Source organism: Hyperolius riggenbachi, chromosome 10 (assembly GCF_040937935.1).
Source record: "Hyperolius riggenbachi isolate aHypRig1 chromosome 10, aHypRig1.pri, whole genome shotgun sequence".
Lineage (NCBI taxonomy): Eukaryota > Metazoa > Chordata > Amphibia > Anura > Hyperoliidae > Hyperolius > Hyperolius riggenbachi.
The window spans coordinates 5,882,092-5,898,754 of NC_090655.1; the positions used below are offsets into that span (position 1 = coordinate 5,882,092).

At 49.2% G+C, this 16,663-nt stretch overlaps 1 protein-coding gene across 6 annotated transcripts in view; it reads left to right on the top strand.

Moving 5' to 3' along the window:
- The window catches only part of ZFYVE27 (zinc finger FYVE-type containing 27), a 149,710-nt gene that overhangs the window by 14,526 nt on the left and 118,521 nt on the right, over positions 1-16,663 (top strand). For all 6 annotated transcript variants that reach the window (XM_068257954.1, XM_068257955.1, XM_068257957.1 and 3 more), the window contains exon 3: positions 11,342-11,412. In XM_068257954.1, the coding sequence (XP_068114055.1) occupies positions 11,342-11,412 (71 nt within the window). The remainder of the gene's footprint in view (positions 1-11,341; positions 11,413-16,663) is intronic.

Consider the following 16,663-nt stretch of genomic DNA (forward strand, 5'->3'; position numbering starts at 1 on the left):
CATGTGTACGGGTATGGCGGGAGCCCCTGTGATGCGGATAATTGTCCGCCGGAAGTGACGGGACCCGGTACCGCCGATCCAGGAAGCGGTGGACAGCGGGCTGGAAGAAGCCCCAGGTATGTATAAAAGCTTTTTCTGTTTTTAAAGAGTTCCTCTCTGGTTCCCTTTTAAAGGGGAACTGAAGCGGTATCTGGAGGCTGCCATATTTATTTCCTTTTAATCCATACCAGTTGCCTGGCAGCCCTGCTGGTCTTTCTCTGCAGTAGTATCTGAATCACACCAGAAACTAGCATGCAGCTAGTCTTGTCAGATCTGACTTTAAAGTCAGAAACACCTGATCTGCTGCATGCTTGTTCAGGGGCTATGGCTAAATGTATTAGAGGCAGAGGATCAGCAGGGCTGCCAGGCAACTGGTATTGCTTAGATGGAAATAAATATGGCAGCCTCCATATCCCTCTCACTTCAGTTGTCCTTTAAAGAAAACCTGTAACGAGAAAAACCTCCCCTGAGGGGTACTCGACTCGGGTGGGGGAAGCCTCCGGATCCTATTGAGGCTTCCCACGGCGGCGGAGAAAATCCTCCCGGAACAGCGGTGATGTAAATATTTACCTTCCCGTCTCCAGCGCAGGCGCAGTATCAGCTCTCTGCTCGGAGATGGGCGGAAATAGCCAATCGCTGTCGAGACGCTCTTCTGGACCGAAACAGCGCCCCCCTAGAGCCAGGGAAGGTAAATATATCAGCGCTTGTCAGGCTTGTCGAGCCAGGATTTGCAGGAGACTTCGGGGGAGCCAGCGCTGGACTGCCTGCAGCTACAGGGGAGGGGGAAGCATCATTAGGACCCTGACGCTTCCCCCTCCCGAGGTGAGTACCCCCCCAGGGAAGTTTTTTTTATTTATTTTTTATTTTTTTTTTATTTTTTTTGTTACAGGGTCTCTTTAAGGCTAGGGTGCACACATTACATGAAAGGTAGCGTTTTCTGTCACGTGCGTTGCAGTTTTTGTTTGTGTTTTTTGTAAATTTTATTTGTCGCATATGCATTTTGTGTGTGTTTATACGTCTTTGCGGTTCAGATATACAAAAAGCGTATGCGTTTCAATGCTTTTTTGTATTGCGTTTTATGCAAATCACTAGGAAGACAACAGGAAGCGGAAATGCATCAGAAATACAGCATCAAAAACGCATACATAACAAAATGCAATGCGTTCCCATTGACTTTCATTATGTGTGTTTTTGTTGCGTTCATGCATAATATGCTACAAAACTAGCGATTTTTAAAAACGCAAAAGTACGAATGCATACTCATGCCTTTTTTTTCGTGCTGCCCGCTGAGTAACATTGGTGCACAAAGACGCAGCGTTTTACGCAACGCTATGGAATACTTACCTGGACAATCTATGGGCTCTGCAGATGCCTGCAGGCTTCTCATTGCCGTTGTAGCCTCCGGTTGGTACTCTGATGCACCGCCCATTCGCAGCCCCTTCTTTAGCGCTCAGCAGGTCTGTATGTAGCGGCTGTCATCGGGGGCGCCCTATGCATCGTATTTCTGATTGTTTTCAGACTGCGCATGCCCAGGATGCTCTCAGCCACAGCGCTGTGCACGCCAGGCGGGAGCCACGACAAAAGGACTGCATCTGCGCAGGGCTACAACCGCTCCCTGTGGCAGCAAGGTGAGAGGGTACAGCAGCAGGCTGGAGGAGGCCAGACGCAATATGGGTCCTGGAGAGCTGATAAGACGTGGAGATAAGAGTGTGATCTCAGCGGGGTGATGTAACGGAGGCATTTTACCGCACAGAATCACCCTGCCAAGTCTATGCGACATTCAGAGTGCATCCGGCCTAATGTGATCTAACGGACTCCGGCGATATCCCAACACTAAACCTCTGTGCACCACTGTTTACATCAGGACTGTGGCGTCGGTACAAAAATCTTCCGACTCCTCAGTTTATTAATCCACCGACCTCCGATTACAGATACCCAAAATGGCTGCGACTCCTTAGTCTAATACTTACCAGGGCTGTGGATTTGGTACAAAAATCATCCGACTCCTCAGTTTAGGAGACCACCGACTGACTCCAGGTACCCAAAATTGCTCTGACTCCGACTCCTTAGTCTAATTTTTACAAAAGCTGTGGATTTGGTTCAAAAATCATCCGACTCCTGACTTTATTGAAACCTCCGACTCCAGGTACCCAAAATTGCTTCTACTCCACTGCCCTGGTTTACATAAATGTCCTTCAGCTGCATGGCCTCTTAGGACGGGGTCACACTGTAATGGATGGAAAACTGATCCGTTTTCCATTCAAATGGATCATTTAATTACAATGGCATCTGTCTTTCATCCGGTTCAGTCCATTTTTTTTAGTTTGGCACCTGCTTGGCATCTGTTGCCGTCACGTTCGTGTTCCTCTGTCCCTGTCGGTACTATCCATTTGGGTCCCCATTGTTCTCCCCAGAAATTTTTTCCAGCTGGGTGGCATGAAATGGTAGCCGGGTGGGGCGAGATGAGAGAATGCAGGGCCGGTGCTTCTGTGTGCAACGCTGCTTACAGCAGAGGAGGAGGTGAGCCGATGACAGCCGGGTGCTCACCAAAACTAGCCGGGTGGAGCACCCGACTAACAGAGCCTGGGGAGAACACTGGGTCCCTGCATGCTAAAAAAAAAACCCCTGATACCAATCCTAAAGCCTTAGAGGCATCAGGCTCCCAATAGTTTGAAAAAAAGACCAATGGGAATACTCCCTGAGCACCAGGGAAGGTTTTCATAGGTTCACTACCAATGAGGATGCTCCCTGGAGGAGGGCTGATTCCCATTGGTCTATTGCAAACCATTGAGACCCTGATGCCTCTGCTAGGGCTCTGGGTTCTGTATACCGATGTTTCTTCCCTGCAGGGATCTGAATTGTCAGCAACAGCAGCAGTGGGGAGACCCAAATGGTCGGCGGCAGGCAGGAGCGTAGCTGGAATTCATGGGGCCCCATAGCAAATTTTTGAATGGGCCCTGGCACATTTTAAGGTATCTTTGTGCCACAGGCACCCCCCCCCCCCCAGTATAGGGAGCTAGAGACCCCTCAATATTAGGTAGTACCCAGTATAGGTAGCCAGAGTATAAGTAGCTAGAGGTGTCCCATAGCCAGCGGGGTCCCCAGTATAGGTAGCCAGAGTATAAGCAGCTAGAGGTGTTTCATAGCCAGAGGGGTCCCCAGTATAGGCAGCCAGAGTATTAGTAGCTAGAGGTGTCCCATAGCCAGAGGGGTCCCCAGTATAGGCAGCCAGAGTATTAGTAGCTAGAGGTGTCCCATAGCCAGAGGGGTCCCCAGTATAGGCAGCCAGAGTATTAGTAGCTAGAGGTGTCCCATAGCCAGCGGGGTCCCCAGTATAGGTAGCCAGAGTATAAGCAGCTAGAGGTGTCCCATAGCCAGAGGGGTCCCCAGTATAGGTAGCCAGAGTATAAGCAGCTAGAGGTGTTTCATAGCCAGAGGGGTCCCCAGTATAGGCAGCCAGAGTATTAGTAGCTAGAGGTGTCCCATAGCCAGCGGGGTCCCCAGTATAGGTAGCCAGAGTATAAGCAGCTAGAGGTGTTTCATAGCCAGAGGGGTCCCCAGTATAGGCAGCCAGAGTATTAGTAGCTAGAGGTGTCCCATAGCCAGAGGGGTCCCCAGTATAGGTAGCCAGAGTATAAGCAGCTAGAGGTGTCCCATAGCCAGAGGGGTCCCCAGTATAGGCAGCCAGAGTATTAGTAGCTAGAGGTGTCCCATAGCCAGAGGGGGCCCCAGTATAGGTAGCCAGAGTATAAGCAGCTAGAGGTGTTTCATAGCCAGAGGGGTCCCCAGTATAGGCAGCCAGAGTATTAGTAGCCAGAGGGGTCCCCAGTATAGGTAGCCAGAGTATAAGTAGCTAGAGGTGTCCCATAGCCAGAGGGGTCCCCAGTATAGGCAGCCAGAGTATAAGCAGCTAGAGGTGTCCCATAGCCAGAGGGGTCCCCAGTATAGGCAGCCAGAGTATTAGTAGCTAGAGGTGTTCCATAGCCAGAGGGGTCTCCAGTATAGGTAGCCAGAGTATAAGCAGCTAGAGGTGTCCCATAGCCAGAGGGGTCCCCAGTATAGGCAGCCAGAGTATTAGTAGCTAGAGGTGTCCCATAGCCAGAGGGGTCCCCAGTATAGGCAGCCAGAGTATAAGCAGCTAGAGGTGTCCCATAGCCAGCGGGGTCCCCAGTATAGGCAGCCAGAGTATAAGTAGCTAGAGGTGTCCCATAGCCAGAGGGGTCCCCAGTATAGGCAGCCAGAGTATAAGTAGCTAGAGGTGTCCCATAGCCAGAGGGGTCCCCAGTATAGGCAGCCAGAGTATAAGCAGCTAGAGGTGTCCCATAGCCAGAGGGGTCCCCAGTATAGGCAGCCAGAGTATAAGTAGCTAGAGGTGTCCCATAGCCAGAGGGGTCCCCAGTATAGGCAGCCAGAGTATAAGCAGCTAGAGGTGTCCCATAGCCAGCGGGGTCCCCAGTATAGGTAGCCAGAGTATTAGTAGCTAGAGGTGTCCCATAGCCAGCGGGGTCCCCAGTATAGGTAGCCAGAGTATAAGCAGCTAGAGGTGTTTCATAGCCAGAGGGGTCCCCAGTATAGGCAGCCAGAGTATTAGTAGCTAGAGGTGTCCCATAGCCAGAGGGGTCCCCAGTATAGGTAGCCAGAGTATAAGCAGCTAGAGGTGTTTCATAGCCAGAGGGGTCCCCAGTATAGGCAGCCAGAGTATAAGCAGCTAGAGGTGTCCCATAGCCAGAGGGGTCCCCAGTATAGGCAGCCAGAGTATAAGTAGCTGGAGGTGTCCCATAGCCAGCGGGGTCCCCAGTATAGGTAGCCAGAGTATAAGCAGCTAGAGGTGTCCCATAGCCAGCGGGGTCCCCAGTATAGGTAGCCAGAGTATTAGTAGCTAGAGGTGTCCCATAGCCAGCGGGGTCCCCAGTATAGGTAGCCAGAGTATAAGCAGCTAGAGGTGTTTCATAGCCAGAGGGGTCCCCAGTATAGGCAGCCAGAGTATTAGTAGCTAGAGGTGTCCCATAGCCAGAGGGGTCCCCAGTATAGGTAGCCAGAGTATAAGCAGCTAGAGGTGTTTCATAGCCAGAGGGGTCCCCAGTATAGGCAGCCAGAGTATTAGTAGCTAGAGGTGTCCCATAGCCAGCGGGGTCCCCAGTATAGGTAGCCAGAGTATAAGCAGCTAGAGGTGTTTCATAGCCAGAGGGGTCCCCAGTATAGGCAGCCAGAGTATTAGTAGCTAGAGGTGTCCCATAGCCAGAGGGGTCCCCAGTATAGGTAGCCAGAGTATAAGCAGCTAGAGGTGTCCCATAGCCAGCGGGGTCCCCAGTATAGGTAGCCAGAGTATTAGTAGCTAGAGGTGTCCCATAGCCAGCGGGGTCCCCAGTATAGGCAGCCAGAGTATAAGCAGCTGGAGGTGTCCCATAGCCAGCGGGGTCCCCAGTATAGGTAGCCAGAGTATTAGTAGCTAGAGGTGTCCCATAGCCAGCGGGGTCCCCAGTATAGGCAGCCAGAGTATAAGCAGCTGGAGGTGTCCCATAGCCAGCGGGGTCCCCAGTATAGGCAGCCAGAGTATTAGTAGCTAGAGGTGTCCCATAGCCAGCGGGGTCCCCAGTATAGGCAGCCAGAGTATAAGCAGCTGGAGGTGTCCCATAGCCAGAGGGGTCCCCAGTATAGGCAGCCAGAGTATTAGTAGCTAGAGGTGTCCCATAGCCAGAGGGGTCCCCAGTATAGGCAGCCAGAGTATAAGCAGCTAGAGGTGTCCCATAGCCAGCGGGGTCCCCAGTATAGGCAGCCAGAGTATAAGTAGCTAGAGGTGTCCCATAGCCAGAGGGGTCCCCAGTATAGGCAGCCAGAGTATAAGTAGCTAGAGGTGTCCCATAGCCAGAGGGGTCCCCAGTATAGGCAGCCAGAGTATAAGCAGCTAGAGGTGTCCCATAGCCAGAGGGGTCCCCAGTATAGGCAGCCAGAGTATAAGTAGCTAGAGGTGTCCCATAGCCAGAGGGGTCCCCAGTATAGGCAGCCAGAGTATAAGCAGCTAGAGGTGTCCCATAGCCAGCGGGGTCCCCAGTATAGGTAGCCAGAGTATTAGTAGCTAGAGGTGTCCCATAGCCAGCGGGGTCCCCAGTATAGGTAGCCAGAGTATAAGCAGCTAGAGGTGTTTCATAGCCAGAGGGGTCCCCAGTATAGGCAGCCAGAGTATTAGTAGCTAGAGGTGTCCCATAGCCAGAGGGGTCCCCAGTATAGGTAGCCAGAGTATAAGCAGCTAGAGGTGTTTCATAGCCAGAGGGGTCCCCAGTATAGGCAGCCAGAGTATAAGCAGCTAGAGGTGTCCCATAGCCAGAGGGGTCCCCAGTATAGGCAGCCAGAGTATAAGTAGCTGGAGGTGTCCCATAGCCAGCGGGGTCCCCAGTATAGGTAGCCAGAGTATAAGCAGCTAGAGGTGTCCCATAGCCAGCGGGGTCCCCAGTATAGGTAGCCAGAGTATTAGTAGCTAGAGGTGTCCCATAGCCAGCGGGGTCCCCAGTATAGGTAGCCAGAGTATAAGCAGCTAGAGGTGTTTCATAGCCAGAGGGGTCCCCAGTATAGGCAGCCAGAGTATTAGTAGCTAGAGGTGTCCCATAGCCAGAGGGGTCCCCAGTATAGGTAGCCAGAGTATAAGCAGCTAGAGGTGTTTCATAGCCAGAGGGGTCCCCAGTATAGGCAGCCAGAGTATTAGTAGCTAGAGGTGTCCCATAGCCAGCGGGGTCCCCAGTATAGGTAGCCAGAGTATAAGCAGCTAGAGGTGTTTCATAGCCAGAGGGGTCCCCAGTATAGGCAGCCAGAGTATTAGTAGCTAGAGGTGTCCCATAGCCAGAGGGGTCCCCAGTATAGGTAGCCAGAGTATAAGCAGCTAGAGGTGTCCCATAGCCAGCGGGGTCCCCAGTATAGGTAGCCAGAGTATTAGTAGCTAGAGGTGTCCCATAGCCAGCGGGGTCCCCAGTATAGGCAGCCAGAGTATAAGCAGCTGGAGGTGTCCCATAGCCAGCGGGGTCCCCAGTATAGGTAGCCAGAGTATTAGTAGCTAGAGGTGTCCCATAGCCAGCGGGGTCCCCAGTATAGGCAGCCAGAGTATAAGCAGCTGGAGGTGTCCCATAGCCAGCGGGGTCCCCAGTATAGGCAGCCAGAGTATTAGTAGCTAGAGGTGTCCCATAGCCAGCGGGGTCCCCAGTATAGGCAGCCAGAGTATAAGCAGCTGGAGGTGTCCCATAGCCAGCGGGGTCCCCAGTATAGGCAGCCAGAGTATAAGCAGCTAGAGGTGTCCCATAGCCAGCGGGGTCCCCAGTATAGGTAGGCAGATTAGCCCCCCAAGCATAGGTAACAAGATTAGTCAGGAAGTGTAGGTAGCCCCCCAAATTAAAGTTAGCTAGATCACTTCCTCATATGTAGCCCACGTGATGAGAGAGGGTGCTATTGTCCTGGATTTGTGTATGCTAGGAAGAAGGTAGATATCTGTGTAGCCCTAAGAGGCATGTAGCTCTTCTCTAGTGCTCTGTTCTAATACTCTGCATTTCAGTGGGCACATTATGTGTCTCCATGAGGCCTGCTGCAGGCGTACTTCTGAAATAGTTCCGGGAAAGTTGGGCGCAGGATACTGCTGATATACGGCTCACCCTACGCCTGCACCAAGTCCCGGCTGCGGTAATTACTATCCCCCCCCCCCCCTCCAGGTCCACGTGGATGGTGGGGAATGGTGTAATTGCTGGCGGCCGAATTAGTGTTTTTAAAAGTAATTTGAGCTCCGTCTTTTCACGGCGCCCTAATCACTCAGTGAGCGCAGCTACAGCTGTAATTCCTATTATGGCCTATGGTGGCGCCCGCTGCGCCTTTATCTCCTGTGCTGTTTTAACAGCACTCATGCTGCAGACCCCTTTACTACCTGCAGAGACTACTGGGCCCTCCTTGGCTAAGGGCCCCATAACAGCTGCTATGGTGATCCCTATGCCCTTGGTGGCAGGTGAGTTATGCGCAAAACCTACGCAGCGAGCAGCCTAGTGAGAACAGGCACCTTCCATTCTCATAGGCTAGCAGTGATTCCGTCGCTATCTGCTTTGTACGGCTGACCCGGGATCCGCTCCGTATGTACTGATGGGAACGCATCATTTTTGCTGCGCATAGGACTTGTTCACAGCTGCACTGATCCATTCCGATTTATGGAACATTTTTTTCCTGGCAGTGTGAACCCAGCCTTATAAAGAAATGGGAGCCTGTTTTATATGCATCAGTGTTCTCCCCAGGATCTTTTTTTTTAGCTGGGTTCTTCACCCGGCTAGATTTGGTGACCACCCGGCTGTCATCGGCTCGCCTCCTCCTATGCTGTAAGCAGAGTTGCCCTGCATTTTCATCTCGTCCCACCCGACTGCTTTTTCATGCCACCCGGCTGGAAAAAAATTCTGGGGAGAACACTGTGCATGCTTGTATTTGAATAGTTTCTCACTGTTTTTTTTTTTTTGTTTGTTTGTTTTTTTTCTTCTATGATTAACTGCTTTCACACAATGGTAGTTGAAATCTACATCCTGTTTGTGTCCTCCTAAGCCTGCCAGGGCATAGACTTCAGCTTCCGCCGATCGCACTGCTCTCCCAATGCTGCAGCCCACTCGCCCTGCTGTTGGTATGACTGCAGAGCTCTGTGAGCCGGTCAGGAGCTTATTTCATTGGTTCCTGGCCACGTAATCACTGTGTGCCAATCTTATTGGCTCACATTGATCACAAGGTCAGGAGCCAATGAAAACCACTCCTGACCGGCTCACAGAGCTCTGCAGTCATACCAACAGCAGGGCGAGTGGGCTGCAGCCACAGGTGAGCGGTGACAGTGACGATTTTGTGCAGCAAGACGTTTGGTAAGCCTGGTTTTCGGTACCAGGGGTCTGTGGTCCTTAACCCCCTGGCATCCAGATTCTTTCCGGATTTTAGGGTGTAAATCGGTGCAATTTTTTTGCACCCTTTCAGACCCTAAAACCTGGAAAAAATCCTGCTGCCAGGGAGATCTGCAGCAGTTCTGCAATCGCTCACCCCCCTGGCTCCAGCGCTGCAGTTATGCCTCCATCCTCCGGGTGGCGCTGCAACTCTAAAGTGAGATTGCCGGCTGTCAGACGACAGCCGGCGATCTCACCAACAGTAAGCAGAGCCCCGGAGGAGAGGAAGAAGAATGCCGGCCGACGTCGGGATCTCCGGGAGGTATGTATAACCGCTCGCTGCGCGCATTGCTCTGCACACAGCCTCCGGCGGCTACCCCGAGCAGAGGTCGGGATTACCGCTCTGAGCTGCGGGTTTCCGCCCTGACCCTAGCTCGGGATTACCGCCAAGGAGGTTAAAGGGAAGGTGCAAGAAGATTAAAATAAATCTACTTACCCGGGGCTCAGTAAACTCCAGATGACGTCAGGGAGATGCTGAACGGCGTTCTCGCACAGGCGCAGTAGATGCCGACCTGGCGAGGCCGACATCTGCAACGGAGGGGCCCCCGAGCCACCCGCTGGGTGTAGAGCTGTGGCGAGGGCACAGGACGGCTGCCAGGGGCTGGAGGAAGCCCCAGGTAAGTAGATCTTTAGTTTTTAATCTTTTTGACCTGTCCCTTTTTTAAAGGGACTCCGAGCACCTCTCATGGGCATGCCTTTAAAGGGGAACTGAAGAGAGAGGTATATGGAGGCTATCATGTTTATTTCCTTTTAATCAATACCAGTTGCCTGGCAGCCCTGCTGGTCTATTTCTCTGCAGTAGTATCTGAATAACACCAGAAGCAAGCATGCAGCTAGTCTTGTCAGATCAGACTTATAAGTCTGAACCACTGAAACACCTGATCTGCTGCATGCTTGTTCAGGGGTTATGGCTAATAGTATTAGAGGCAGAGGATCAGCAGGGCTGCCAGGCAACTGGTATTGCTTAAAAGGAAATAAACATGACAGCCTCCATATACCTCTCCAGTTCCCCTTTAAGCCAGATGACTTCCAACAAAGTCGTGCTATGACCCCTCTGGAGGAGCCTCTTGCAATGGCCATGCGTGTCACTTCCTCTTCCTGCTTCATTCAGTGATGCACTTCTCTAACAGAAAAGACAGGGACTAGAGACAGTTTGTACTGAACGGGTTAAAGCATTTCAATTGGTTTGAATTGTGTTTTTGGTCACAGCCATCCAGTGAATGTATTACAAATGGCCATGTACCCAAGCCCTGAGCAATGAGCCCGTAGCTGATGACTCCCATCATGCAGCAAGACTATTGTGTAGGCTGACCTCTCCCTGCACTGTGGGTGTTGGGGCCACAGACGCTCAGCTGACCTCCAGATGCGATCCAAAGACTGGCCAGCCTGACACTGATGACTTGCCTTGATAAAGGGGCATATTACATTACACGAAACCATTGTCGGATGTGCTGTCAGTTCTTATGGAATAAACTTGGCTTCAAAGTCCAGAGTGCCGGCCAGTCTTTGTTCTGTTGATGACTCCATTAGACACCTGTTTAATGAATTACTCCAGCAAAAACTCTATGCAGTTGAAATCTGAGGGCTCGTTTCCACTGTTGCGGTGCGGAATCGCCTGGATTCCACCGTGGACTAAATCGCATGCGGATGCGTTTCCGCATGCGGATTTCCCCGCGAGTTCGCATGCGGTTTCGTATGGCAAGGAGCCAGGCGACCTTAACCATGCCACTGTCTGTGCAAAGTTCCATTGCATTTCATGCGAAATCGCGGGGAAATCCGCATGACAAAGCCGCATGCGATTTCCCTATTAAAAGCATTGTGGGCGATTCGCCCGCATGCCTGCCGCACGCGAAATCTGACGGCTCTGCCGTGCAGATTTCCCCCGCACGCCAAAACGCACCCGCACGACGCACAAGTGGAAACTATCCCATCCACTTGTATTGCCTATGCGAATCCGCATGCGGTGCCTGCATGCGGATTCACTATAGTGGAAACGAGCCCTGACAGAACCAACCGTTTTGGACTAGTCCATCTCCTCATGGGGGTTCTCAGGGTTTTCTCGGTTTTCAAAAGCATTTCCTGAATGACAGTTGCTAAATCTGACAAAATAGTGTGTAATTGAGTACGGAGGCTGTCTGGTATCTTACTGATTTGGCAGTTAAACTGCGGTTCTGTAAGTGCTTTTGAAAAACGGGAAAAAGTATCCCCCATAAGGAGATGGACTAGTCCAAGACCTGTTTTTGTCAGATTTTAACGGCTTACTTTTTTCGCTGGAGTCGTACCTTTTATCGTTCTTTCCTTACTATTTTTTTTTATCTGTGTGGGATGCAGATTTGTTCTCAAAAACTCCTTCTTTTCTCCAACAGGTGGCAAACGCCTATATTCTCACTGCTGACCTGTTTCCTGGTAAATGTTCTGCTGCTCACGTTAAATGAAGGTAAGTTGGTTTTTTTTTTTAATCAAATTATGAGCTTCAATTTCAAATGTGCATTATTATTATTATGTATTTTTATAGCGCCAACATCTTCCACAGCGCTGTACAGAGTATATTGTCTTGTCACTAACTGTCCCTCGGAGGAGCTCACAGTCTAATCCCCACCATAGACATATGTCTATGTATGTATCGTGTAGTGTATGTATCGTAGTCTAGGGCCAATTTAGGGGGAAGCTAATTAACTTATCTGTATTTTTTGGGATGTGGGAGGAAACAGGAGTGCCCAGGGGAAACCCACACAGACACGGGGAGAACATACAAACTGTGCAGATAGTGCTCTGACTGGGATTCTAAACCGGGTACCCAGCGCTGCAAGGCAAGAGTTCTAACCACTACGCCACCGTGCTGCCCTGTCACTAAATTTCCTCAGATTAGGAACCCCAAGTGAATCAAACCTTGTAGCTGTGTAATCAGTATGCTAGCAGCTGGGTAATTAACCAGCAGTCTCTGGGTTTCATTTGCTCAGATTCTTAGCTGTGAAAATTTGCATACAAAATCGCATTTCACGCCCCTCTCTTTATTAATAAATAGTTGAATGCTGCTGTTTTTACCTCTGTACAGTTGGCATCAGGAACAAACTGGGGCAGCGGATCTAAAGCAATCCATTAATGGTACAATCTCCCACACGATTGGCAGATCTGATTAGCGAACAATCAAAAACAATCATTCAGGTACACAAATGGGGACAAAGAATATAATACAATACAATCAGCAGGATCATTCTGGAAAACAGATGGACTGGCAGATCGATACATCGATCATTTGTTGTTGATTGGAACTGCTTACGTTGTCGAATTCGGTCAATCGTCATGGAGATTTTACCGTTAATGGTTATATTTATAGTAATTTGTTGGAACGCTTCCATAAGCTTCTGGTACACAACGTAAAGTCTGCTCCACACCGATTGGCGTGGAAGCAGCGGCAGCCCCGGGAACACCTAACGCTAATTGGCGTGCAGTCCTGGGGGTGTATTTTGCAGGCGATCGCGCGCTGATGTGCGCACATCTCTGCTTGAATGAGGGAGCTCCAGAAGCGATCGCCGCTAGGAGACTGTTAGACGCCGTGTATTTACATTGTACAGTGCTGCGACCTATGGTAGCACTGTACTGGGGACAGCCGTGTGACACGACTGTCCCTCTGGGAGGCACAGAAGCGCTTGACTATCATGGACTGAAGCCTATGACAGCCGATCGCTGTGATTTTCTGACGGGCGGAGGGAGGGAAGTTAATTTAGAAAAAATAGTAAAATTTATTTAAAAAAAAAAAAGACAAACACACAGCACAACAGTGATCTGAATGCACCACCAACAGAAAGCTCTGTTGGTGGGCAGAAAGAGGGGTGGGAAATCACTTGTGTGCTGAGTTGTACGGCCCTGCAGTGAGGCCTTAAAGCTACAGTGGCCTAAATTGTAAAGAAATAGCCTGGTTGCTAGGGGGTGTAAGCCTAGGGTCCTTAAAGGGAACCTAAACGGTGAAGGATATGGATTTTTCCTTTTAAAATAATACCGGTTGCCTGGCAGCCCTGCTGATGCGCTGCCTCTAATACTTTTAGCCACAGCCCCTGAACAAGCATGCAGATCAGGTGCTCTGACTGAAGTCAGACTGGATTAGCTGCATGCTTGTTTCAGGTGTGTGATTCAGCCACTACTGCAGCCAATAGATCAGCAGGACTGCCAGGCAGCTGGTATTGTTTAAAAGGAAACCTCCATATCCCTCTCAGTTTAGGTTCCCTTTAAGTGGTTAAAGGAAACCTCAATCAAAATGTGCTGCCCCATGATATACTTACCCGGGGTTTCCTCCAGCCCCTTGCAGCTGACCTGTCCCTCTCCACAGCACCGCTCCCAACCGCCGGCCCAGGGTAGTACACTGCGGACAACATGGACTTAATTGACAGCAGCGCAGATGCAGTAAGGATGAACTCCAGGTCGGCCTCTGCACTGGCGGGGACCCCGGGCTGGCAGCTGATAGCGGAGCTGTGCCGAGGGACATGTCAGCTGCAAAGGGCTGGAGGAACCCCAGGTAAGAATTTCATGGGGCAGCACATTTTGATTTAGGTTTCCTTTAAAGAGGCACTATGGCGAAAAATTATAAAATGTAAAATATGTGCAAACCTATACAAATAAGAAGCACGGTTTTTCCAGAGTAAAATGAGCCATAAATTACTTTTCTCCTATGTTGCTGTCACTTACAGTAGGCAGTAGAAATCTGACAGAAGTGACACGTTTTGGACTAGTCCATCTCTTCAGGGATTTATTTATTTTCAAAAGCACTTGGTGAATGGCAGTTTCTCTGTCCAACTGCCAAAAACTGTGTAGAGAGCAGGGAAGCTGGCCAGAATCATTGTTTAAATCCTTTTTAGGGAATATCTTTACAGGGAGTGCAGAATTATTAGGCAAATGAGTATTTTGCCCACATCATCCTCTTTATGCATGTTGTCTTACTCCAAGCTGTATAGGCTCGAAAGCCTACTACCAATTAAGCATATTAGGTGATGTGCATCTCTGTAATGAGAAGGGGTGTGGTCTAATGACATCAACACCCTATATCAGGTGTGCATAATTATTAGGCAACTTCCTTTCCTTTGGCAAAATGGGTCAAAAGAAGGACTTGACAGGCTCAGAAAGGTCAAAAACAGTGAGATATCTTGCCGAGGGATGCAGCACTCTTAAAATTGCAAAGCTTCTGAAGCGTGATCATCGAACAATCAAGCGTTTCATTCAAAATAGTCAACAGGGTCGCAAGAAGCGTGTGGAAAAACCAAGGCGCAAAATAACTGCCCATGAACTGAGAAAAGTCAAGCGTGCAGCTGCCAAGATGCCACTTGCCAGCAGTTTGGCCATATTTCAGAGCTGCAACATCACTGGAGTGACCAAAAGCACAAGGTGTGCAATACTCAGAGACATGGCCAAGGTAAGAAAGGCTGAAAGACGACCACCACTGAACAAGACACACAAGCTGAAACGTCAAGACTGGGCCAAGAAATATCTGTTTTATGGACTGATGAAATGAGAGTGAGTCTTGATGGGCCAGATGGATAGGCCCGTGGCTGGATTGGTAAAGGGCAGAGAGCTCCAGTCCGACTCAGACGCCAGCAAGGTAGAGGTGGAGTACTGGTTTGGGCTGGTATCATCAAAGATGAGCTTGTGGGGCCTTTTCAGGGTTGAGGATGGAGTCAAGCTCAACTCCCAGTCCTACTGCCAGTTTCTGGAAGACACCTTCTTGAAGCAGTGGTACAGGAAGAAGTCTGCATCCTCTAAGAAAAACATGATTTTCATGCAGGACAATGCTCCATCACACGCGTCCAAGTACTCCACAGCATGGCTGGCAAGAAAGGGTATAAAAGAAGAAAAACTAATGACATGGCCTCCTTGTTCACCTGATCTGAACCCCATTGAGAACCTGTGGTCCATCATAAAATGTGAGATTTACAAGGAGGGAAAACAGTACGCCTCTCTGAACAGTGTCTGGGAGGCTGTGGTTGCTGCTGCACGCAATGTTGATGGTGAACAGATCAAATCACTGACAGAATCCATGGATGGCAGGCTTTTGAGTGTCCTTGCAAGGAAAGGTGGCTATATTGGTCACTGATTTTGTTTTTGAAAGTCAGAAATGTATATTTGTGAATGTTGAGATGTTATATTGGTTTCACTGGTAAAAATAAATAATTTAAATGGGTATATATTTGTTTTTTAAGTTGCCTAATAATTATGCACAGTAATAGTCACCTGCACACACAGATATCCCCCTAAAATAGCTAAAACTAAAAACTACTTTAAAAAATATTCAGCTTTTTTTGGGTTCATTGAGAACATGGTTGTTGTTCAATAATAAAATGTATTCCTCAAAAATGCCACTTGCCTAATAATTCTGCACTACCTGTATAAAGAATAAAAGCCTTGCTGAGAATCCCCTATGAAGAGATGGACTAGTCCAAAACCTGTCACTTCTGCCATATTTCTACTACCTGCTGTAAGTGACAGCAACATCAGAATCAGAATCAAGTTTATTTCGCCAAGCATGACTGGGTCATGCCCGGAATTGGGTTGGGCACAGACAGAGAACTCAGCAGCAAAAACAAAACAAAAAGACGAGAAGGCAACAACAAGTACACATCTAACCACGACATCCAACAACAAAAGCAGCAGCAGCAACCAATGGATGACATATTACAGTGAAGAAGCAATAGTACAGTGGTAGGTGTAGCTTAACCAAGGGAGGCGCTAATTTGGGGAAAAGTAATAGGCGAAAATTAATGTATGGCTCATTTTTACTCTGGGAAAAAATGTACTTCTTATTTGTCTGTTTGCACATATTTTACATTTTACAATTTTTTTTTCCGCCATAGTGCCCCTTTAAGTGTGGTTATTTAGGGCCTGAGCCCACTGACACAGTTGTATCCACTTTTCAGTTACACATCAATGTTAGAGATGCAGAAAAGCGGACAGAAGTGGATACAACTGCGTCAGTGGGCTCAGGCCCTTACAGATCCCACAAAACAGATTAGTAGAGGCAGAAAAAAAAATATCTAAGAACCTCCCTTCAGTTAAGTATACGGGACAATAACAACTGTTTGACTTGTTCAGAAAACGATGAACTAGTTAATGATGAAATCGTTTTTACAAAGCAATGGGAGACAATGTCACATTCTTAGAATAATTCACATAGCTACAGAAGCCATAATGTTTGTTCTGCGCTAAAAACACAACTGTCTTATGTAGTAGACCGGGGGTGGCAAACTCCATCACGGAAGGGGCCAAAATCTTAAACCGTCTAATGCCGGGTACACACCATGCAATTTCCCGCCAGATAGATGGGTTGAGTAGATAATTGAAAATCAGATCGGACCTGTAGATAATTGTGTTTTTTTTTTTTTATTTATTTATTTTTTTTTTTTATGGATTTTCCGATCACTTGTATACAAAATAGAGCAGAAAAACGATTGGAAGTTAGTTCGGACCTGTCGGAAATGATCTATTTGACCCATCTATCTGACGGGAAATTGCATGGTGTGTACCAAGCATTAGTCGCGGGCCAAATTGTTTATTGAACAGTCTTAACCTATATTGACTCTGGGGGCCTGCTCCTCCCCTTCTGCAGAGTAGTGCAGTGAAGCAGCTCCTCCCCTTCTGCTGAGTAGCGCAGTGGAGCAGCCTCCTCTCGGTTCTGCTGAGTAGCGCAGTGGAGCAGCTCCTCC